This window comes from Trichechus manatus, unplaced genomic scaffold (genome assembly GCF_000243295.1).
Source record: "Trichechus manatus latirostris isolate Lorelei unplaced genomic scaffold, TriManLat1.0 scaffold00007, whole genome shotgun sequence".
Classification (NCBI taxonomy): Eukaryota; Metazoa; Chordata; class Mammalia; order Sirenia; family Trichechidae; genus Trichechus; species Trichechus manatus.
The window spans coordinates 25366423-25392081 of NW_004443943.1; the positions used below are offsets into that span (position 1 = coordinate 25366423).

The 25659-nt window shown below is 40.7% G+C and overlaps 1 protein-coding gene across 3 annotated transcripts in view; it reads right to left on the reverse strand.

The window, feature by feature from the left end:
• Positions 1-25659, reverse strand: part of HPSE2 (heparanase 2 (inactive)) — a 782979-nt gene that overhangs the window by 163785 nt on the left and 593535 nt on the right. For all 3 annotated transcript variants that reach the window (XM_004370016.1, XM_004370015.1, XM_004370017.1), the window contains one exon: positions 2971-3077. In XM_004370016.1, coding sequence (XP_004370073.1) covers positions 2971-3077 — 107 coding nt within the window. The remainder of the gene's footprint in view (positions 1-2970; positions 3078-25659) is intronic.

The window sequence follows — 25659 nt, forward strand, 5'->3', positions numbered from 1 at the left end:
TCAATGTTCATGAGGGATATTGGTCTGTAATTTTCTTTTTTGTGGTGTCTTTACCCGGTTTTGGTATCAGGGTTATTCTGGCTTCATAGAATGAGTTTGGGAGTATTCCATCCTTTTCTATGCTCTGAAATACCTTTCGTAGAAGTGGTATTAACTCTTGAAAGTTTGGTAGAATTCTTCAGTGAAGCCATCCAGGCCAGGGCTTTTTTTTGTTGGGAGTTTTTAAATAACTTTTTCAAATCCCAGAGAAATTCTTGACTCCTTTGTACGTTTATCACTTTTCTTTTCTTTTCTTTAGAGAATGATGTGAAATGACTAATATAAGGCAAAAAGAAAAGTGGTCTAATGAAATGGTAAAGAGGACTCAAGTAGACTGCCTGGGTTTGAGTCCCAGATCTGCCACTAACTAGATGAGTGACCTTGGATAAATTACTTCAACCCTGTCCTTCAGTTTCCTCATCTCTCTTCACTGATTTGTTATAAAGATATACAGTCAAACCCACAAAAGCCAGAACCTGTGTAATAAGCTGTCAGAGAAGGAAAACGCAAATATTTTCACTAAAAGGAGAGATAGAAGAGTGGAAAGACTGCACCCTATCAAAGGCAGAAAACTTGTGAGATCTGGAAAAATAAGCCTGTCCTGTCAAGTTCTGGCTCTCACAGGTTTCACCATATATATATAAGTTTTATATATATATATATATATATATATATATATATATGTATATATACCTGTTGAGATGTTTCAACAAATGGATGCATGCAGCACTGGAGGTGCTCACTCATCTATGCCAAGAAATTTAGAAGACAGCTACCTGGCCAGTCAGTGGGAAGAGATCCATATTTGTGCCCATTAGAATAAAAATGATCCAATAGAATGTGGAAATTATCAAACAATATCACTAATATCACAAGGAAATAAAATTTTGCTGAAGAGCATTCAAAAATGGTTGTAGCAGTACATTCAAGCTGGATTCAGAAGAGGACATGGAACAAGGGACATCATTGCTGATGTCAGATGGATCTTGGCTGAAAGCACAGAGTACCAGAAAGATGTTTACCTGTGTTTTACACACTATGCAAAGGCATTCAACTGCGTGGATCATAACAAATTATGGATAACATTGCAAAGAATGGGAATTCCAGAACACTAAATTGTGCTCATGCAGAACCTGTACATAGACCAAGAACAGAACAAGGGGATACTGCATGGTTTAAAATCAGGAATGGTGTGCATCAGGGTTCTATCCTTTCACCATACTTAATCTATACGTTGAACAAATAATCTGGGAAGCTGGACTATATGAAGAAGTATATGACATCAGGATTGGTAGAAGACTCATTAACAACCTGAGATATGCAGATGACACAACCTTGTTTGCTGAAAGCAAAGAGGACTTGAAGCACTTACTAATAAAGATCAAAGACTACAGCCTTCAGTATGGATTACACTTCAACATAAAGAAAACAACAATCCTCACAACTGGACCAATAAGCAACATCATGATAAACAGAAAATATTGAAGTTGTCAAGGATTTAAGTTTACTTGGATCCACAATCAACGCCCATGGAAGCAGCAGTCAAGAAATCAAATGATGCATTGCATTGGGTAAACCTGCTGCAAAAGATCTCTTTAAACACTGAAAAGCAAAGATGTCACTTTGAGGACTATGGTGCACCTGACCCAAGCCATGGTATTTTCAATTGCCTTACATATGAGAAAGCTGGACAATGAATAAGGAATACTGAGGAAGAATTGATGCCTTTGAATTATGGTGTTGGTGAAGAATATTTAATATATCACAGACTGTTAGAAGAATGAACGAGCCTGTCTTGGAAGACAGCCAGAGTGCTCCTTGGAAGAGAATGGTGAGACTTCATCTCATGTACTTTGGACATGTTATCAGGAGGGACCAGTCCCAGGAGAAGGACATCATGCTTGGTAAGGCAGGGTCAGCGAACAAGAGAAAGACCCTCGATGAGATGGATTGACACAGTGTCTGCAACAATGAGCTCAAACATAGCAATGATTGTGAGGATAGCGCAGGACCAGGCAGTGTTTCGTTCTGTTGTAGATAAGGTCACTATGAGTCAGAACCGACTTGACAGCACGTAACAACAACAAATTCCCCACTTATCAACTATCTTGTTATCCAACATTTTACATTTACGATAATAGTAAAAAATCTACTATCCAACCATTTTGCACATTAATGATATACATCTGGCAGTAACAAACGCTGAGATGGGAGGCAAGAGTAATGCTGACCGTGACGATTATGTGCCAGCTTAGCTGGTCCATGATTCTCAGTGGTTTGGAAGTTACGTAATCATGTAATTTGGCCACTACATAATGATGTCATCACCTTCCATTTTGTGATCTGATGTGGTCATCCTCCATTTTTGTGTAACGTGGATTTTCACGTAATAACCTGGCCTTTGTAACCTAACCATGTCAATAAGTGAGAAGTGGGTATATGTTTGACACATGGTAAGCACTATATAGATAAAATTATTATTATGGCATTTATCTCCACAGCTTGATAATGTAGTTATCTCCTATCCCAGTCCCTCCAACCGTAAATTTCTGGAGTATAAAAGCCATGTCTTATTCTTACCTATCTCCCAGGACTGTGGTGAGAATTAGATGAGAAAATATATGTTATCTACACTGTGTTTTGCACTGTAGACATTAAATAAAGCTTCTCATTACTATTATTGTTATTATTACTACTACTACAACGACTACTACCATCTTTGCTCAGATGCGTGTGCCTGACATTGTAGTATCTAGAGAAGGCACTAATCACTGTTTGTTGAATGGTCAAACACATTCACATGTGAGGGGATGAAGCCCTTTCTAAGGGAAATGAATCCCCCACCCATGGGCAGAATAATGGGCAGGGTTTGAGGTTTAATGTCATTCTTTTCTCAAAGCCCCTCGGAGTAAAATTGCAAATGTCACTCACAAGAATCCCGCAGCATAGGAATCAGACAAATTGTTTGTGCCTCCAGCTGAGGTAGTCACCACACCTTCAAGCCAAATCTTCTTTCCTGGGGTGTATGTATTAACCACCTGTTCACAAAACAAAAACAGAAGGGGATAATGAGAATTTTAAAAGCACTTCCAAAATTAGAAGGAACACACATTCCCTTGAGGAAGTTTCTCATATTCCCTGCTCCCAGGAGGTCATGATGTGTGCTTTTTTCATGAAGATGCACCTCATACAGTCAGTTGGCATACAAATACAAAAAAGCATTAACATCCACGTGTCTACTCAAGGAAATGATCATTTTTTCCTAAGTAAACACAGGTGACAATGTGACAAGAAGAACAAGTGCATATTTGAGGATATAAGCTAACTGCAACACCCTTTAAAGAAAAATATAAATTGTACTATGTTTTCATACTAACACACACTGGAAAGCAATATTTTCTAATACTCTGTCATGGCACCTCCACCGACTGTGTGCACTGTCCATGCATCAGAGGTCACAAATCATAATACAGGGTAGAAAGCAATGTTTGGGAGAGGTATTTTATAATTACCAGGGCATTAATATTGCAACCACATTTTAAAAATAACTGCATTAAGTGTAAAAAGGAAAATCACTGACCCATGGGTAAAAGACCCTACACAGGAAGCAACTACAGCTGCATGCCTTCTAAGAAGAGGCAAAACCTCTTGTCAAAAGGTGGTCCTCTGAAGTTTTGAACTGGCCAGTCTCTGATCCACAAGTTGGAGAATTGTTCAAACTAAATCAGTGCACAGATACTTCGGAAAGCAATCTGGGAATACTTAGGGATAAAGTTGTATGGGGGTACCCTTGAAAGCAGAGCCTGACACAAAGGCTTATGTACAGGTGGTTCATTTGAGAAGTAGCACCAGGAAGCAGGGACGAGGAACTAGGGAACTGAAACAGAGAAGAGAAAACCAATACAAGGATGTGTTTTCAATTTGGCAATCCTTGCTGCCAAATGGTACTCAATTCCACAGCGATCTTGGTAAGAGCCTTATGAACTGTGTCTCAGAATTCAGGTCCCCTGGGGAGGAGATACAAAAGGAATCATTTATCCCTTGGCTCCTATCTCCCGAAGGGGAAGAGTGGCCTCATGAATGTTAATTCCCCATGTTTGGCTGTGTAGGCATGAGAGTGCTGAATGGGTTTCCTGAGTACCCCACACCTCTGGCTCAGTCCTAGAGCAGGAATTGAGAGGTGAGGCATTACCACATTGCACTAGAATCAAGTGGGTCACTGCCACAATGGTTAGAGTAGGAGGTGGGACTGAGAGGATGTCAATAATGTAAAGCAAGATTAGATAAAGACAATAGTGTATTTAGGTGCTGCTGTTGTTGTTAGGTGCTGTTGAGTCAGTTCTGACTCATAGCGACCACATGTACAACAGAACGAAACACAGCCCAGTCCTGCACCATCTTCACAATCATTGTTATACTTGAGCCTGTTGGTACAGACATTGTGTCAGTCCATCTCCTTGAGGGTCTTCCTTTTTTTCACTGATCTCTACTTTACCAACATTATATCCTTCTCCAGGAACTGGTCCCTCCTGATAACATGTCCAAAGTATGTGAGATGAAGTCTTGCCATCCTCGCTTCTAATGAGCATTCTAGCTGTACTTCTTCCAAGACAGACTTGTTCGTTCTTCTGGCAGTCCATGGTATATTCAGTATTCTTTGTCAACACCATAGTTCAAATTCATCAATTCTTCTTCAGTCTTCCTTATTCACATGCATATGAGATAATTAAAAATACACCTAGTCCTCAAGGTGACATCTTTGCTTTTTAACACTTTAAAGAGGTTTTTTGCAGCAGATTTGCCCAATACAAAAAAAAAAAAAAAAAAGCCTCCAGACTAATACAGACTGGGAAGAAGGACCTAGCAATACACTTCTGAAAAAATTGGTCAGTGAAAACCTTATGGATAGCAGCAGAACATTTAGGTCCTCTTGACCACCAATTCCTCTCCTAGAGAAAGATACCAAAGCAATGCTTCCTCAAGCTTCTAAGGGGACAAGTATGAGGATGTTCATTGTGTCACTGTTTATGGTGGGTGTGATGGTTAAGATTGGGTGTCAACTTGGCTGGGCCATGAGTCTCAGTGTTTATATGTGATCACCCCCATGATGGGATCTGCTGTGAGTAGCCAATCAGTTGAAAGAGAGTTTCCTTGGGTATGTGGCCTGCATCTGAATATACATTGACATTCTGGCTTTTGCCTGCTCTGGATCCTGCAGCTGCCTCATGTTCGTCTGACCTCTCATTCTTGGGACTTGAGCTAGCAGCTTATCTGCTGATCTTGGGATTGGTCGATCTTCACAGCCTGTGAGCAAGAGTCCTGCTCTCTGAACTGCCAGTCATGAGTTCACCAGCCCCTGCAGATATGTGAATCAGCAGAAGCCTTGTGGTCTTGCCTGCCAATCTTGGGATCCATCAATCATCACAGCCTGTGAGCAAGAGCCCTGTTCTCCAACCTGCCAATGTTGGGTTCCCCAGCCCCTGTGGCTACCTGAATCAGGAGAAGCCTCCATCCTGATCCAAGGACTTGGGACGTTCCAGCCTCTACAATCGTATGAGCCTTTTCCTTGACATAAATCTCTCTCTATATATATTTATACACTTCACCGGTTTTGCTTCTCTAGGGAACCCAGCCTAATACAGTGGATGTTCATCACAAGAGGAATGGAAAAATAAAATGGGGTGTATACATACCATAAAATGTGATATGCAGCAGTTAGAACAATAAATTACATGTAAATCCAGAAACATGGATAGGTTCTAATGATTTAGTGGTGAGTTAAAAAAAAGTTAGAAACAGAATGAGATTTAAGGCACAATACTATTTATGTAATTACTTATTTACATCCAACAACACTAAATAGTATATAAAGATCCATGTCTCTCAAGGGCATATATCAAACTCATAGAAGGAATATCTATGGAAAGGAGGTGAATGTAAGTAAGGATTAGACATGAAGAGGAAAAATAAAACAAAAACAGAGCAGGACCTTGAATGAACTGATGATAATGGTTTGTTATGAACTGAGGAGTATTGTTTTTCACTCAATCCTCTGCACCTGAGGTCTGAAAAAAAAAAACAAAACAACAACATAATAAAAATGTGGGATGCAGCATCATATATGCCACAACTTTCCTTTCCCCAAACCCATGGCAGACATCAACAGCCATATTCCTCTTTTCATCTGTTCTTAGGTACAGCTCCCTACCCTCTCTCTCTGCCATTTACTAGGGAATTTGCGTGTTATTCAAAACTTATTTTAAAATCAGGGTTGGCAGAGTGCTTGACCCTTTCAGAAAGAAAGCTATAAAAAGAATCAAACAAATTTGGGATGGAAGTAAGGATGGTGGTCAAGAATGGAAGAAAGACCCAGAGAATTAAGAATGGAAACCGAACTTAAATGTTGTTAAAAATTAGAGTTAGTTTTTGTGTATGGTGTGAGGTATGGGTCCTGCTTCATTTTTTTTACAGGTGGACATCCAGTTTTTCCAGCACTGTTTGTTAAAAAGACTGTCTTTTCCCCCATTTAATGGACTCTTGGCCTTTGTCAAAGATCAGCTGACCAAAGGTGGATGGATTTTCGTCTGGGTTCTCGATTCTGTTCCATTGGTCTATGTGTCTATCATGGTAGCAGTACCAGGCTGTTTTGACTACTGTGGCTGTATAGTAGGTTCTGAGATCACGTAGTGTGAGGCCTCCTACTTTGTTCTTTTTTTTAAATAATGCTTTGCTTATCTAGGGCCTCTTTCCTTTCCATATAAAGTTGGTGATTAGTTTTGCTGTTGGTATTTGGATTTGGATTGTATTATATCCGTAGATCACTTTGGGAAGGATTGACATTTTCACAATGTTGAGTCTTCCTATCCATGAGCATGGTATGTTTTTCCATTTATGTAGGTCTCTTTTGATTTCCTGCAACAGTGTTTTGTAGTTTTCTTTGTACAGGTCTTTTACTTCCCTGGTTAGATTTATTCCTAAGTATTTTATCTTTTTAGGGGCTATTATAGTGGTATTGTTTTTCTGATTTCCTTTTTGAAATTCTCTCTGTTGGTGTATAGGAATCCAACTGATTTTTGTATGTCAATTTTGTATCCTGCTGCTCTGCTGCGTCTTTCTACTAGTTTTATAGTTTTCTTGTGGAATCCTTGGGGTTCTCTATATATAGGATCATATCATCTGTGAATAGGGATAGTTTTACTTCTTCTTTTCCAATTTGGATGCCCTGTATTTCTTTTTCTTGCCTTATTGCTCTAGCTGGGACTTCCAGCACAATGTTAAATAGGAGTGGTGATATACGATATCCTTGTCTTGTTCCCATTCTCAGGGGGAATGCTTTCAGGCTCTCCATTGAGAATGATGTTGGCTACTGGATTTGTATAACGAAACCAAACCAAATTTGTTGCTGTTGAGTCAATTCCAGCTCTTAGTGATCCTACAGGACAGAGTAGAACTTCCCCATAGCAGTTCCAAGGAGAGACCGGTGGATTTGAACCACAGACCTTTTGGTTAGGAGCCAAACTCTTAACCACTGTGCCAACAGGGCTCCCTGGTTTTGTATAGATGTGCTTTAGTATGCTGAGGAATTTTCCTTCTATTCCTATTGAGAGTTTTTTTTTTTTAATCAGGAATGGGTGTCGGACTTTATCAAACGCCTTTTCTGTGCCAACTGAGATGATCGTATGATTCTTTTCTTTTGTTCTATTTATGTGGTGGATTATGTTGATTGATTTTCTAATATTGAACCATCCTTGCATACCTGGTATGAATCCCACTTGGTCATGGTGTATTATTTTTTTTGATATGATGCTGAATTCTATTGGCTAGAATTTTGTTGAGAATTTTTGCATCTATATTCACTAGCAATATTGGTTTATAATTTTCTTTTTTTTAATGGTGTCTTTGACTGCCTTTGGTATCAGGGTTATGCTGGCTTCAAAGAATGAACTCAGGAGTATTCCTTCCTTTTTTATCCTCTGAAATAGTTTGAGTAGTACTGGTGTGAGCTGTTCTCTGAATGTTTGGTAGAATTCTCCAGTGAAGCCATCCAGATCCAGCAATCCCACTCCTAGGAATATATCCTGGAAAAATAAGAGCCATCTCAAAATAGACATATGCACACTCATGTTCATTGCAGCATTGTTTGCAATAGTAAAAAGATGTAAACAACCTAAGTGCCCATCAACAGATGAATGGATAAACAAACTATGGTACATACACACAATGAAATACTATGCAATGATAAAGAACAATGACTCTGCAAAATACCTCACAACATGGATGAATCTGGAGGATATTGTGCTGAGTAAAACAAGTCAATCACAAAAGGACAAATATTGTATGAGATCACTTATTAAAAACCCAAGAAAAGGTTTACAGACAGAAAAAAAAATCTTTAACAGTCACGAGAGAGGGGAGGGCTGGGGAGGGGAAATCACTAATTAGATAGTAAACAAGTGTTAACTTTGGTGAAAGGAAACACAACACACAATATAGGGAAAGTCAGCACAATCTGACCAAGGCAAAGCCATAGAAGCTTCCTAGACACATCCAAACACCTTGAGGGACCGAGTTACTGGGGCTGAGGGCTGGGGACCATGGTCTCGGAGGACATCTAGGTCAACTGGCATAACACAGTTCATAAAGAAAATGTTCTACATCCAACTTTGGTGAGTACTGTCTGGGATCTTAAAGGCTTGCAAGCGTTCATCTAAGATACATCTACTCATTCTGTCCCATCTGGAGCAAAGGGCAATGAAGAACACCAAAGACATAAGGGAAGTATTCGTCCAAAGAACTAAAGGACTACAAGAACCACAGCCTCCACCAGCCATAGCCCAGAAGAACTAGGTGGTGCCCAGCTACCACCACCAACCTCTCTGACAGGGATCACAACAGAGGGTCCCAGACAGAGCGGGAGAAAAATGTAGAACAAAATTCAGATTCACAAAAAAAGACCAGACTTACTAGTCTGACAAAGACTGGAAGAACCCCTGAGACTATGGTCCCTGTACACCCTGCTAACTCAGAAATGAAGGTACTCCTGGAGTCCACGTTTCAGCCAAAGATTAGACAGGCCTATAAAACAAGCAGTAACACATGTGAGGAACGTGCTTCTTATCTCAATCAATTATATGAGACCAAATGGGCAACATCTGCCCAAAAGCAAAAATGAGAAGGCAGAAAGGGCCAGGAAAACCGGACGAATGGACATGCGGAACCCGGCTTGTAAAGGGAAAGAAGGAGAGTGCTGACACATTGCAGGGACTGCAACCAATGTCACAAAACAATTTGTGTATAAGTTTTTGAATGAGAAACTAATTTGCACTGTAAACTTTCACCTAAAGCACAATAGAATTTCTAAAAAAATTAAATAAGAATTCACCCTTGGACTCAGAGAAGAATCATTGGAAGACTCCACAAAGTAGTCCTCTCATCCTTTACAACACTAATCAGAGTGCCCAACTCAAGGCAAGCTGGAAATGATATAAATAACAAAGCAAGAAAAACATTTTAGAGACCAGAAGAACTAGATGGTGCCTGGCTACCACCAATGACCACCCTGACAGGGAACACAATAGACAGTCCCTGATGGAACAGGAGAAAAGTGGGGTGCAGAACTCAAATTCTAGAAAAAAGACCAGACTTAATGGTCTGACTGAAAAGCTCGGCCCCCGGAATCCCTGTCAACTCAGCACTAAAACCATTCTGAGGCCAACTCTTCAGTCAAAGATTAGACTAGACTATGGGACATAAAATAACACTCGTGAAGAGTGTGCTTCTTAGCTAAAGTAGATACATGAGACTAAATGGGCAGTTCCTGTCTGGAGGTGAGATGAGAAGGCAGAGAGGGTCAGGAGCTAGTTGAATGGACACAAGAAATCAGGGGTGGAAAGGAGGAATGTACCGTCACAGTACAGGGAGAGCAATTAGGGTCACATAACAATGTGTGTATAAATTTTTGTACGAGAGACTAACTTGAATTGTAAACTTTCACTTAAAGTACAACAATAAAATAAAAAAGTAAAAAGAAAAACACCTTAAATGACCAAAAGACCAAGCCATAAGGTGAATTTAAAGGACTACATCTATGATTCCCCTTAGGATGTAGGGCAAATAAAATATCTGTGTTCATGGTAAGCTTTGTGCTCCCTTCCGTCTTCTCTAACCAACTAGAGCTGAGTAATGTATTTGCGGGTTTTTTTTTTTTTTTTTTTTTGGCCTTTGGTTTTGAGGATATTTAGAGTTTAATTTTGTGCTCAAAGACAGATATGGAATAAGGCAGTTAGAGGAAGGGGGTTTGGCTAAACAAAACAAAACATAAAGGTAAATACTAAAACATGGATGAACCTGAAAACATTAGGTTAAGTGAAAGAAGCCAAACACAAAAGGCCACATTTTATACGATTCCAGTTATATAAAATATCCAGTATAAGCAAATCCATACAGACAGAAGAAGGTTAGCTGTTTCCTAGGTCTAAAAGGGTGAGGGTTGGGGAAGAATGAGAGTGACTGCTAATGGGTATTCGGTTTCTTTTGGGGTGATGAACGTGTTCTAAATTAGATAATGGTGATGGTTGCACAACTCTGTGAGTGTAATAAAAGCCACGGAATACATACAGAACACATTAGCAAAAGGAGAGGTAGAGTCTAGGTAGGCAGATAACCATAATGTAGAAACAGAAATGTGCTCTGGAAATTTTGGATTCTATCATTTATTAGCTTTGAGACTTTTGGCCAACCATTATCTTGGACTTCAATTTTTTCATCAACATGCAAAGCCATGAATTTGGAGTAGATTAAATATAAGTCCCTTCCACATATAAAATGTCAAATGTATTTGCATTATGTAATACTAATGTAGGTCCCCTTGGCTCCTATTCCTCAAAGATAAAGAGTATCTTTAATTATGGAAGTTAAAGTTACATAAACAACAAATATGGGAGACACACACACAAAAGGGCAAATACAACGTAGAGTAGATCATCTCAGAAACAAAGACCTGAGCTGGAGGTGAACAGTGAGAGAGGTAGGAAAAGCCATACGAGTAGATGAAATTGCCTAGAGAGAATGCATAAAAAATGAGAATAGAAAAGGGCTAAGGATTTCTATCAAAAAACATTAGAGGCAACATCAAACACATCTATTCATTCGCTCAACAAATACTTTTTGAGTACCTACCCATGGCCAAGCAGTGCTCTAGGAACAGGAATGAATGAAACAGTAAGCAGCAAATGAACAAAAGCAGTAGATGAAACAGAACAAGTCTCTGCTGTCATTGGTTCACATTTTAGTCGAGGGGAAGAGACTGACAATAAACAAATAAAAAAGAAATTTAGATAATAATACGAGCTAGAAAGAAATGAAACAGGGCAATGTGATAGAAAATGACTTAACAGGGAGGAGAGGATAGATACTTTAGATAGTGGTCAGGGAAGGACCCTCTGAAAATGTGGTATCTGAGCTGAGATCTGAGTGAAGAAAAGGAGCAAATCCTTTAACAGATCTGGAGGAGCAGCATAGAAAAAGGACCTGACGTGGAAACAGGATCATTGAGTTTGTACAATCAAAAGATTATCTGGAGTGTAGTAGGTAAGACTAGAGCCCTGGTGGCTCAGTGGTTAAGAGCTCTGCTGCTAACCAAAAGGTAGGCAGTTTGAATCTACCAGCCAGTCCTTGGAAACCCTATGGGGCAGTTCTACTTGGTCTTACAGGGTCTCTATGAGTCAGTATAGACTCCACGGCAACGGGTTTTTTTTTTTTTTTTTTTTTTTTGGGTTTTAGTAGGTAAGATATGGTGGAGCAGATGTTTAAGCAGCTCGGCTTATAACTGGAAGGTTGGCTGTTCAAACCCACCCAGCTGCTCTGTGAGAGAAAGACCAGGCGATCTTCTCCCGTAGAGATTCAGCCTAGAAAACTGTATGGAGCAGTTCTAATCTGTCACATGAGGTCACTAAGAGTTGAAAACAACTCAACGGCACCTAACAACAACAGTAGGTAAAAGGATGAAAGATTTTTTAAAAAGTCAGAAAAGAAGGAAGAAGTGGATAATATAGAGCCTTTTATTCTGAGTGATGGAAAGCTATAGGAGGGGTTGAATCAAGAGAGTGATATCTAATTTATGTAAAGATCACTGTGGCTGCTGTGAGATCATATATATAAAAGAGATCACGAAAACTGTAAAGTGATATACAAATTATAGTTCTGTTATTTCTTTGATCATTCCGAGTTTCAATTTCCCCATCCATAAGATGGAATAATACCTGACAGAGTTGTGCTAAGGATCCCATCTGCTTAGCCTACAGATAAATAACATTAGGGCAATCACAGGAAGATCTTGAGAGCTAATAGGAAGGAGCACAGACCTAGCAGATGAATATTTATGTGAGTCCCTCTAATGTAATGCCTGGATTCAGAGGAAATAATGCAAAATGTTCTTATAGTTTGGTGGCAAAATTCTGAACTATCATTTATGATCTAAGAAAGAAATCCAGGATTCTGTATGGACTACTTCCTAGAAACCCTGAACCATTATCTCTTTGAAGGTAGAGAATCCTGTCTTATTTACTTTTGTATTTACTTCTTAGAAGAGTGCCAGGCACAGAGTAAGTGCTTAGCTGGAAATCACGCCACTATAGTCAGACAAATAAGTCAATACAATTCCAAACCTGCCCTTGCAGAAGCCCATAAGAAATTGCCACTCTTTAAGGATGCTATATGACTAAGAAAGGGCAACTGAACTGGTCAAAGAATTGGAAGCAATACCCTGATTGAAAAACAACCTTTGAGATCAAGAAAAAATAAAGGCATACAATGAGAACCTGTAACAACACGGAAGATCCAGATAAGAGCCAAAAAAACCCCACCAAACTAGCTGTGGTAGAGTTGATTTCGACTCATGTTGACCTCATGTGCGTCAGAGTAGAACTGTGCTCCATAGGGTTTTCAGTGGCTGATTTGTCAGAAGTAGATTGCCAGGCCTTTCTTCCAAGGGAACTCTGGAAGACATTTGTCTGAAGTACTTAGTTGGATGGGTGGCATGCCCAACTCGGAGTAGCAATTTGTATATTCTTAGACACATAGTGAGACAGTTATATTTCAAAAGGAGTTCAAAGCCTAGCACCTTTGAATGAAGACTTGAGTTTAGATCACGGTTGGATTTATAAAATGCTCTGTGCACACGACTCCGCAAGGACATAGACAATATATCAATAAAAGTTCTTCGGAATTATCTTCCGAATTGCAGGAAGGTTTGGAAGGAAACAAGCTACAAATTATTTTTATTGGTGAGGCAGCGTTGACTAGTGGTTAGGGGCATTGGCTCTGGAGATAGACTGCCTATGTTTGAATCCTGGTCCTACCGTGTACTTACTGTGTGACCTTGAGTATATTACATTACCTCTCTGTGTCTCAATTTCCTCAGCTGTAAAATGGTAATTATGATAACATCTACCTCAGAATTTTATGACATTTAAATGATTTATATTTATAAAGCGCTCAGAACAATGCCTGGCACATGGTAAGAGCCTATAAGTATAAACAAAATGTTATCTGGACCACTTATCCAAGGCACATAGATTGTATTTGGATCAATTTAACTTTAAGAGTTTGTTGCTTTTCCTTCAGACACTCGGCTTGTGACGCTAGGTAATGGCCCAGATGTATGCTAAGCAGCAGGGAAAAGCCAGTTTAGCATTTAAAATTCATGTAAACATACTTAGTGCTCAGAGTAGTTCATTTATCCACTCTCAGCACAGGGGCAATTCCTGTTCTTTTCTAGAAAACCACGAGGTAGAACTTTGATACAAAACCTAAACCAGTTATATGAAATAGTTGTGGACAAGATATTCCTAGAAAGTATTAATATTAAAGGTTCTAGGAGTAGTCAGTATACATCAACAAATATTTTCTGAACATTTACTGTTTGGGACATGTGGTGGAAGGCTTGATGAATTGTATGTCTATCATCAGCAGAGAAGACCATCATGGTGATGTATGGTGGCGGTATGGATACCGAGGCTGGGTGCTGGTTGGGACTGGGAAGGAAGTCCGTGTGGGCAAAAGAGAAGGAAAAATCAGGAAAAGCAGATGCAACCAGCTGCAAAATTCCCTTAGAAAGTGAAACTCTAAGAAACAGAGGGCTATAGTTCAACTCTGTGGTTTTCTAAGTAAATATGATTCTCCCTGAGCTGAAAGAGAGAAAATTAGAGGACTTTGGAAAGAAAAAGGGCACAGTTCCTGGTGAGAAATGATGTGCCAATGAAGGTTATCTTAAGGGATACATTGTCTGGGGAGGGGAAAGAAGTACAAATGCTGAGATTGCTTAAGTGTGGGTAGAAGGAATCTAAGTGGTTGACTTACTTTCAGCAATTCTTTTGTTCCGGAACAAGCTTCAGCCCTTGGGCCTGTATGGACAAGAGAGCTTTAAGGCACCCACAGAACAGCTCGTCAAGCGGCCAGTGGCAGCTCCAAATCCCTGGGCCTACTGGGGACAACCTGGTATGAGCTTCCTTCCCTTATATTTCAGGGGTTGGGGACTGTCAGGACTGTTTCATGTGGATATGTTAAGGAAGGAGGAGCGAGAGGAAAGAGAGAGGCTAGGGAAAACAGAATTGCGCTTTTCTTTGTTTGCTTTTTTTTTTTTTTTAGTTTTATTTTCCCTACTACTCTGAATTTAAATTAAAAAAAAAAAACAGGAAAATAACCATTTATGTGGCACATTTTCAAATCTGGGTTTCCTTTTCCTATACTATACTAAAACTGTGATCTAAAAGTCTTTTAAAAAGACTCTTGAGAGCCTGGTCTCAGTCCCTGGCTGTGCAAGAGATGGTAGCCTTGTAGCAGCAGACACGTTGTTTATGGTTATCCAAACCCAACACCTTCCTTAATGAGAAAGGAAGCAATAAAACAGGAATAGTGGACAGGCCAGCTGGGCTAATCAGTCCTGGCAGAAGGCCCACCCTCCAAAAGAAGCTGGAGTCCATTAATTTCAGCATCTCATCTACTTGGAAATCAACCTTCCCCAGGATTTCAGGAAGAGCAGTAGCTCTTGCTCTTTAAGTAACCTGAATTTGTCCCCTAAATATGTTGGTTAGAAAGAACTGAATAACTGCTGCAAGATTCTTAAACCTTACTTATAGCATGGAGCTCTTTTTTGTGGGGTACCTTGCCTCTTGGAAGTCTTTGCTCCTTCTTATAAGAGGTCAAGATAAGAGCCCAGTAATGTTTTTATGTTTCTTTTCATCCTCGTTATCTGGTTTTTGACTCTAAGTTTATCTACTAGGTTAGAAGAGGAGGAGATTTTACTAATTCTGTCCTATCCTTCCTCACTGCCCCTGCCTGAGTTCTGGATCCTATCATTTCTCCCCGGGGTCTTCTTGCCTCTAATCTCTTCTTCCTCCAATCCATCTTCCATACTGCTGCTGTTTGGTAACTTGACAAATCCCTCACCAGTTTAAGAATCTTCAGTGGTTCCCCATTGTCGGCAGCAATTATGTATGCTCACAGAGAGGTCTGTTGGATTAGTTGAGAGATGTGCTATGAGTAACTTGTTTCCGAAAATAACTGAAAGCACTGGTTTTGGCGAATGATTTACTTAAAAGTGAAAACAGTGAATTCAAAGTTGCCACAGTCACATTGTTTTCACTCACCAGAATTATGAAATTCTTCTTTAACTGGGAAAATTAGGTAAAGAACCAGTAATTACACACCAACTATAGTCTATTTTATCCATTTATCCATGGGAATGTGTTAGACATGGTGGACCCACAGGATACAATGCTAACTGCTTTATTTAACTTGGTATCTAAGATTCTTCATAACCATCCCTTAGCTACTTCTTCTCCCATCTCTCCCCACAAGACATATGGCTCACTATACAAAATCGACTCAGTATTTTCCAACTTCACAACGCTCTTTTAGTTTTTTACCGATCACCTACTCCCCACTACACCCCCCACATGCCCACCTTGTCTTTCACCTCCTCTGTGAAACTTTACTCAGCCTTCAGACAGCTAATTCTTCTCTTCTCTGAGCTCGAAAGTTCTTTGAACCTATCTCTGGCCTTGACCTTATTATTCTGAATTGTAGTTTTTCTGTTTATCTGTCTTCTCTAATAGACTATAAGCAGCTGGAGAAAGCCACATTGTTTACATTTTTGCATACCCTATAGTACCTAACATAATGCTTGACAGTTAATTGCTTATTAAATACTTGTTAAATAAGTGAGAGAATCATCTTACTAATGCAAAGGTTAAGTTTCGAAGAATATAACTGATAACCTCAAGATCACAAGGGCAAACATCAAATCCTCACAGTTCCATTCCAGCGCTCTATCTACTCTCTAACTGAATTTTCCTATTTGAGGAGAGCCAGAAGCTTCTAGTTGACAAAACTCCCTCCATATTTAACATGTCCATCTTAGGTTAGACAAACTGGGCTATTTTGAGCTAAGCCATTCCAATATCTCATCACATTCTTCCTGATTTATTTCTCCTGTCTAATGCACTTCCTGTCAGTTTCATTAATTTTTTTTTCCTGTACAATTTCTTTTTATCCTGTTCCAGAATGTCGTATTTGCCCATTTTCTTTTGGTATCAGATCAATTTTTAATTTGTGGCTTCTGTTTCTGTGACATTTTAAGGATTTAAAATTGCATTCTCTGCTCTTGTTATCTCAAACCACAGAAAAGCAATGGAATGTAATTGCAAAAAACCATAAAATTAAAATAGGGACATACACAAAAAAGATAAAGTCACTGGGGAGGCAAGAAAATTATGAGCATATGCAAGAAAATAAGGAAGAAAGTTTCAGAGTCCCAAAGCAATGACTATGTTCAAGGATAAGTGCTAAAGGAGACAGAGATTGGAAAGCAGCTAGTTGCATATAAAGCATTCTTCCTTCCTTCCTCAGTCCTTTTCTGTGACTAACTAGCCCCTCAGGCATCCTGGATAGTCTACCAACTTACAAACCATACGCCCCACCAGCCTCAGAAGTAATTTCCTCTTGCTTAAACCCTCTACTCTTCCCACTTAACATTGGAAGGTCATCCCAAGTTATCTCCTTCTGAAGAAGCTTTTTGCCCTGAACAGCAATTTGCTCCTAGGACTATTCCTCCAAGTGATCATCTCCATGAGCAAGCACATACCTTCATATTGTTCTTGCTTTGCACATGACAGGACCTCACTATACATTGATCAAAAGCCTGTGCATATGAACCATATGAATGGACTCCCGTGAATGAATGCAAATCACACCCCGTCCATGTCCTCTCCGACTATCACTTGCCTAATATTGTGAAAGCCAACTTTTATTCAACCTTCACATCTATGACACCCACACAGATTATAGCAACTGATCATGGGGTCATATTGGTGGACTTTGACCAAGAACATTCGATGTTCTCTTTGAATGACTTCCTAATCCTGAATAGTCAGGAATATAAGTATTACATGGATTACAAAATAAATGGTTAACAAGTATGGGGAAGACAGCATAATGGATAAGAGTGTGGGCTTTGGAGTTAGATGGGCCTGGGTTTGAATTCTAATTTTACTACTTCGCAAGCTCTGTGGCTTTGAGCAAATTACCTGGTTTCTTCAATGGGTTAATAATATATGATGTACTAAATAAATGATATTTGCAACCCAAAAGGTAATACAATTACATTATTTCTATAAGTTAAAGATATATTTTTTCACATTATAAAACTTTTGAAATCAGAATGTTTTTCATAATCAATATTGAAAGAAATCTGCCAGCTGCTTACTCCTCCACACACAGCTGTTACTCATTTGATGGTATATTTTATAATTACTTGTGTCTAACAATCAAGGAAATATAATTCACGGAATGACAGTGACTAAAATCTTGGAGCTCTCTTGTCGTAAAAATACCTTTTGAGTTACATTCCGCCTATAATATTATTACTGTTGTTGTTAGGTGTCGTTGAGTTGATTCCGACTCACAGTGACTGTTGTGGATTGAACTGTGTCCCCCAGATATATGTGTTGTAAATCCTAACCTCTATGCCTATGGTTATAATCTCATTTGGGAATGGGTTGTCTTTGTTATGCTAATGAGGCAGGATTAGTGCCGGGGGTGTCTTGAGTCAATCTCTTTTGAGATATAGAAGAGATTAAATGCAAGCTAGCAAGCAGAGATGGGGTAAGACAGATGACAAACCACATCAAGATCGCCCAGAAGCAGAAGCTCAAAAGAGACAAGGACCTTCCTCCAGAGCCAACAGAGAGAAAAAGCCTTCCGCTAGAGACAGTACTCTGAATTTGGACTTCAAGCCTCCTAAACTGTGAGAAAATAAATTTGTTTGTTAAAGCCACCCACTTGTGGTATTTCTGTTATAGCAGCACTAGATAACTAAGATAGAATTTGGTACCAAGAGTGGGGTTGCTGCTCTAACAAATACATACAATGTGGAAGTGGTTTTGCAATTGGATAACGTGTGGTGGCTGGAAGAGTGGCGGCGCAGTGGTTAAAGAGCTGGGCTGCTAACCAAAAGGTTGGTAGTTCGAATCTACCAGCCACTCCTTGGAAATCCTATTGGGTAGTACCACTCTGTCCTACAGGGTTGCTGTAAGTTGGAATCAACTTGAGAGCAATGGGTAATAGTAAAAGTCAGAATTGACTCAACAGCAGTGAGTTAATAGTTAAAGCCTAGATTGCCTTGGAGAGACTGCTGGTAGAATTATGGACATTGAAGGTAATTCTAGTCAGGCCTCAGAAGAAAGTGAGGACACAAAAAAACCACCAAACCCGTTGTCATCGAGTTGATTCCAACTCATGGTGACCCTATAGGACAGAGTAGAACTTGCCCCCATAGGGTTTCCAAGGAGCAGCTGGTGGACTTGGACTGCTGACCTTTTGGTTAGCAGTCATAGCTCTTAACTACTATGCCACCAGGGCTGAGAAAGTCTTTATTGTCTTAGAGAATACATAGGGTACAAGCAACTGAAAGTTGCTAAAAACGTGGATGTTAACTATGCTTCTGGTGAGGCCTTAAAAGGAGATGATGAACATGTGATTGGGCAACAGAGGAAGGGCAATGCTTTTTATGCAGTGGCAAAGAACTTGTTTGAATTATGTGCAAATGTTTCATGGAAGGTAGAACTTGTAAGTGATGAACTTGGATATTTAGCTGAGGAGATTTCTAAGTAAGATCTTAAAGGGACTACATGATTTCTCCCTGCTGCTTATAGTAAAATGTGAGAGGAAGGAGATGGACTTAAAAATGAACTGTACAAACTGAAAACAAAACTTAAAGATATGGAAAATTCTGTTGTACAAACTAAGGACACATGTCCTAGAATGTTCACCAAGGACATTGCTACACAATCTTTTGTTAAAAAGTTTAAGCCTGTGACTGATGGATCTAACCAACTACCACAGCAGAAAACCCATCAGCTTAGACTGAAGGGGACAGAGAAAGAACGAAAGGAAGCAAAGCTATCTGCCTCTTGGAATTCTACAGGCCGTAAATAGGTCAAAGGAGCTACATCTGTTGTCCTTCAAGAAAAGAAGAGGACCATTCCTGGAACAGCCTGGAGATCAGCAGAACTGTTGGAAGGAGCACGGGAAACAGGGTCTTCTTAGTTTCAAAGGGTGAGGCAACGGTCTTCTGGATCTCAAAGGGTAGGGCCACAGCCTCCTAGGTTTCAAAGAATCAGATCTTTGCCAACTCGGTTCTGGAGTGTGAGGCTGCCATTAAAGTGTGCCAGAGGGATGGGCCACTGCCCAAAGCTGAGGGGGTGGAGCTGCCATGACCAAGGGACAGAAGAATGGGGCTAGCTGGGGCCAAGGGGGTGGGGTCACCACTCAGATAGACTAGGAGAATGGGGCCATCTAAAGTCAAAGGAGTAGAGTTGCAGTTCCAGCGGGCCTGGAAGGTGGAGCTGAAGCCCAGGGCCAAGGGGCCTCCACCCAGAATCCAGAGGCCATGGCCAACACCCAGCGTCTCAGAGAACAGAAAATTATTTTCAAGCGTTGAGAGCTACTGTAATTCGTTCTCCTGGGTTTCGGACTTGCTTGGTGCCCATTATCTCTCCAATTTCTCCCATTTGTAATGGAAATGTCTACCTTGTGCCTGTTCCATCATTATACTTCAGAAATAGATAACTTGTAGTCTATATTTCACAGGTTCACAAATGAAGAGGAATTTTGCCCCAGGATGGGATATGCCTACTACAGTCTCACCCATATTTGATTTTGATGATTCAGAAGATGAGATTTTGGACTTGGAATTGATTTAAGACTTTTGGGATGATGTGATGCAGTGAATGCGTTTTTTGCATGTGGGAAGGACATGAATTTTGGGGGGGCAAAGGATGGAATGTTATGAATTGAACTGTCTGCCCCATAAATATGTGTTGTAAATCCTAATTTCAATGCCTGTGGTTATAATCCCTTTTGGGAATGGGTTGTCTTTGTTATGTTAATGAGGCAGAGTTAGTGTAGGGTATCTCTTGGGTCCATCTCTTTTGAGATATAAAATAGAGTAAACAAGCAAGGGAGTAAGCAGAGGTGGGGTAAGAGAGATGACAAGCCACTGGAGATCTACAAGGAACAGGAAACAGAAGCTGAAGAGATAAGGACTTTCCTCCAGAGCTGACAGAAAGAGAAAGCCTTTCCCTAGAGCTGGCACCCTGAATTCAGACTTCAAACCTCTTAAACTATGAGAAAATAAATTTCTATTTCTTAAAGCTACTCACTTGTGGTATTTTTGTTATAGCAGCACAAGATAACTAAGACAGCGACCCTATAGGACGGAGCAGAATTGCCCCAAGAGGGTTTCCTAGGATGTAATCTTTATGTGGGCATATTGCCAGGTCTCTTCTCCCGTGGAGTGGCTGGTGGGCTCTAACCATCGACATTTCAGTTAGCAGCTGAGTGCTAAACTACTGCATCACCAGGGCTCCTTATAATATTAGTAGTGTCCTATATATGAAGGAGAAAAGCCAAAGTTTCCCTTAGGTCACATTCTCCCATCTGTAGATCCACAACCAAGTGAAGTCACAGAAGCTAATTTATTGGGAAGCTAATGAAGCTTAAGCTTCCAGCTCCCCACTTCAAAGGCCTCTACCAATGTCCTGGGAAGGGCCCTAGTAATGTGTTCATATGGTCATATATATTTTTAAAATTTGCAACTTTGTTTTCTTATCTTTTTCTTAAAGAAATCACTATTGTATAACCTTCAGGTCACCCTGTTTTAGTTATCTAGTGTTGCTATATATCAGAAATACCACAAGTGGATGGCTTTAACAAATAGAAATGTATTCTCCCATAGCGTAGTAGGGTTAGAAGTCTGAATTCAGGGTGCCAGCCCCAGGGGAAGGCTTTCTCTCTCTGTCAGCTTTGGAGGAAGATCCTTGTCATCAATTGTCCTCTGGTCTAGGAGCTTCTCAGCACAAGGAAACCAGGTCCAAAGGATACGCTCTGCTCTTGGCACTACTTTCTTGGTGGTATGAGGTCCCTCTGTTTCTCCGCTTGCCTCTCTCTTTTATATCTCAACAGAGATTGACTCAAGATACAACCTAATCTTGTAGATTGAGTCCTGCCTCGTTACCATAACTGCCTCTAATCCTGCCTCATTAACATAGAGATAGGATTTACAACACATAGGAAAATCACATCAGATGACAAAATGGTGGGCAATCACACAATACTGGGAATCATGGCCTAGACAAGTTGACATATACTTTGGGGGAGGAGGGGACAAAATTCCATCCATACGATTCCACCCTTTGGCCCCTAAAATTCACGTCCTTGCCACATATAAAACACATTCACTCCATCATATCATAGCAAAAGTCTTAATTCAACTCCAAGTCCAAAATCCAAAAATTCCTCTTCATCTATGAAATCTGCTTCCAAAGTACAAATGGTGGAACAGGTAAAAATTAGACATTTCCATTACAAACAGGAGAAATTGGAGGGAAAGAAGGGAGAGCAGGCACCAAGCAAATCAGCAGAACACATTACATTAGCTCTTAAGGCTTGAAAATAATCCTCTGTTTTGTGAGACCATTTAGGCAGTGGCCCTGCCCTCTGGACTCTGGGTATTGGCCACACTCTCCAGATTCTGGGTAGAGGCCCCTCAGCCCTGGGCTTCAGCTCTGCCTTCCAGGCCCACTGGGACAGTAACTCTGCTCCCTCAGCTTTAGGCAGCCATATTCTCCTAGTCTGTCTGAGTGGCGACTCACCCCCTTGGCCCTGACAGGCCCCATTCATCTGCCCCTTGGCAAGACCTGGCCCCTCAGTTTTGGGCAGCGGATCTGGCCCCAACTCACTGGCACTCGTGAACGCCATCCCCCCAGTCCAGAACCAAGTTGGTGAAGATCTGACTCTTTGAAACCTAGGAAGCTGTGGCCTTATACTTTGAAACCCCTGAGGCCACAGCTCTACCCTTTGAGACCCCAGAGGTCGTGGCCCTACCCTTTGAGACTGAGGCGGCTCTGCTTTCTGTGTCCTTGTCTCTTCAGCTTCTGCTTCCTGCTTCCTTGGTCTCTCAGCCACTCGGGCCTTGAAGCTTGCGTCTGCCCTGCTGTGGGGCAAGTGTTCCAAAGCTCTTTGTTGTTACTGTTAGGTGTCGTTGAGTCAGTTCTGACTTACAGTGACCCCATGTACAACAGAACAAAACACTGCCCGGTTCTGTGACATACTCACAATCGTTGCTATGTTTGAGCCCATTGTTGCAGCCACTGTGTCAATCCATCTCATTGAGGGTCTTCTTTTTTTTCAGTGACCCTCTACTTTACCAAGCGTGATGTCCTTCTCCAGGGACTGATCCCTCCTGATAACATGTCCAAAGTATGTGAGAAGTAGTCTCGCCATCCTTGCTTCTAAGGAGTATCCTGACTGTACTTCTTCCAAGACATATTTGTTCCTTCTTCTGGCAGCCCGTGGCAAAAGCTGTTTTAAATTGGCATTATCAGTTTTACATTACCTAGTATGTGCATGGTCGTACTTTGGTTCTCATGGACTTGTTTTAATTTTCTTCAGCTTCAACTTGAACTTGCATAAGAGCAATGGATGGTCTGTTCCACAGTCGGCCCCTGGCCTTGTTCTGACTGAGGATATTGAGCTTCTCCATCATCTCTTTCCATCAATGTAGTTGATTTGATTCCTGTGTATTCCATCTGGTGAGGTCCACGTGTACAGTCACCATTTATGTTATTGAGAAAAGGTATTTGCAATGAAGAAGTTGTTGGTATTGAAAAATTCTATCATGCTGTCTCTGGCATTGTTTCTATCACCAAGGCCCTATTTTCCAACTACTAATTCTCTTTCTTTGTTTTCAACTTTCACATTCCAATCACCAGTAATATTAATGCATCTTGATGGCATGTTTGATCAACTTCAGACTGCAGAAGTTGGTAAAAATCTTCAGTTTCTTCATCTTTGTCCTTAGTGGTTGCTGCGTAAATTTGAATAATGGTCGTATTAACTGATCTTCATTGTAGGCATATGGATGTTATCCTATCCTATCATTGTACTTCAGGATAGATCTTGAAATGTTCTTTTTGATAATGAACATGATGCCATTTCTCTTCAACTTGTCGTTCCTGGCATAGTAGATCATATGATTGTCTGATTCACTATGTGTTTGTCAGTTGTCATACTGTGGTGGCTTGTGTGTTGCTGTGATAATGGAAGCTTTGGCACCAGTATTTCAAATACCAGCAAGGCCACCCTTGGTGGACAGGTTTTAGCTGAGCTTCCAGACTAAGACAGACTAGGAAGAAGGATCTGGCAGTCTATTTCTGAAAAAATTGCCTAGTGAAAACCTTATGAATAGTAGTGGAACATTGTCTGATATAGTGCTGCAAGATGAGCCCCTCAGGTTGGAAGGCACTCAAAATAAAACTGGGGAAGAGCTGCCTCCTCAAAGTAGAGTCAGCCTTAATGATGTGGATGGAGTCAAGCTTTCAGGACCTTCATTTGCTGATGTGGCATGACTCAAAATGAGAACAAGCAGCTGGAAACATCCATTAATAATTGGAATGTGGAATGTATGAAGCATAAATCTAGGATAATTGGAAATCGTAAAAAAATGAAATAGAATGCATAAACATCGATATCGTAGGCATAGTGAGCTGAAATGGACTGGTATTGAACATTTTGAATCAGACAAAAGCTCTTTAGCTCCACCAGTAAGTGCCTGGAGGTATGCCCTCCACCAGTAAACTTTGGCCAGAAGGCACTCAGCTCTCTCACTCCAGGGGTCGGCTCCAGCACTGTCTCATGCTGGTCTCTTGGTTTTGTTGCTGCTTCTCGATGTCTGTGCAATCTCCAGTGTAACAGCTCTCCTCATTTCCTTCTGAGTCCTGACTAGAATTGTCTTTGATGTCTATAATGCCACCAACAGTATCTTCAAGGCAATCTAGGTTTTTACTATTAAGCACTTTAAAACTCTTCCAGCCTCTATCTATTCACAATTTCAAAATCGCTTCCACATTTTAGGTATCTGTTAGACCAGCACCCCACTTTTCTGTTACCAAATTCTGTATTGGTTATCTAGTGCTGCTATAACAGAAATACCACAAGTGGATGGCTTTAACAAAGCAAAATTTATTCTCTCATAGTCTCGTAGGTTAGAAGTCCGAATTCAGGGCAATAGCTCCAGGGGAAGGCTTTCTCTCTCTCTTGGCTCTGGAGGAAGGTCCTTGTCATCAATTTTCCTCTGGTCTAGGGGCTTCTCAGCACAGGGACCCCAAGTCCAAAGGATGTGCTCTGCTCCTGGTACTACTTTCTTGGTGGTATGAGGTTCCTCGGTCTCTCTGCTCGCTTCTCTCTTTTATATCTCAAAAGAGATTGACTCAAGGCAATCTTGAGATTGAGTAATCTTGTAAATTGAGTCCTGCCTCATTAACATAACTGCCTCTAATCTTGTCTCATTAACATCATAGAGGTAGGATTTACAACACATAGGAAAAATCACATCTGATCACCAAATGGTGGATAATCACACAATACCGGGAATCATGCTTACCCAAGACACACATTTTGGGGGATACAATTCAATCCATGTGGTGCGATTAATTACTTTTGTGTGTGGCCTTTCTAGCCGTGGTCTTGTAACTCCCACCCAGGTGATTGTGTGATAGGGTAATTGTGGCCTACCAAGGGGATTGGTCAGTTTTGCCTTAAAAGAGAGCCAAATCCAGAGCAGAGAGGAGGAGTTCACCACCATCAGGGAAGGAGAGATCAGCAGGAGAGATCCTGCAGCAGGGACCTGGCAGCAGGAGATGGTGTGGTGGGCTCCCTGGTCCACAGAGAGAGACAGCTGAGTGCCTTTGTGTGAGACTGAGGGCCAGGGAGGGGAGAGGCATGCCTGTGAGCATGGCTGGGGAGAGGCTAGCCTGATGGAAAAACTGTATCCTGAGTGTTCTTGAACCTGAATTGTAACTGTTACTTCCCTAATAAACCCCATAATTTGAATATGGTCTGTGAGTTCTGTGTGATCATTGCAATGAATTTTTTTTTTTTATGGTACTTTAGGTAAAGGTTTGCAGAACAAATAGTTTCTCATTAAACAGTCAGTACACATATTGTTTTATGACATTGGTTAACAACCCCACAACATGTCAACCTTCTCCCTTCTCGACGTTT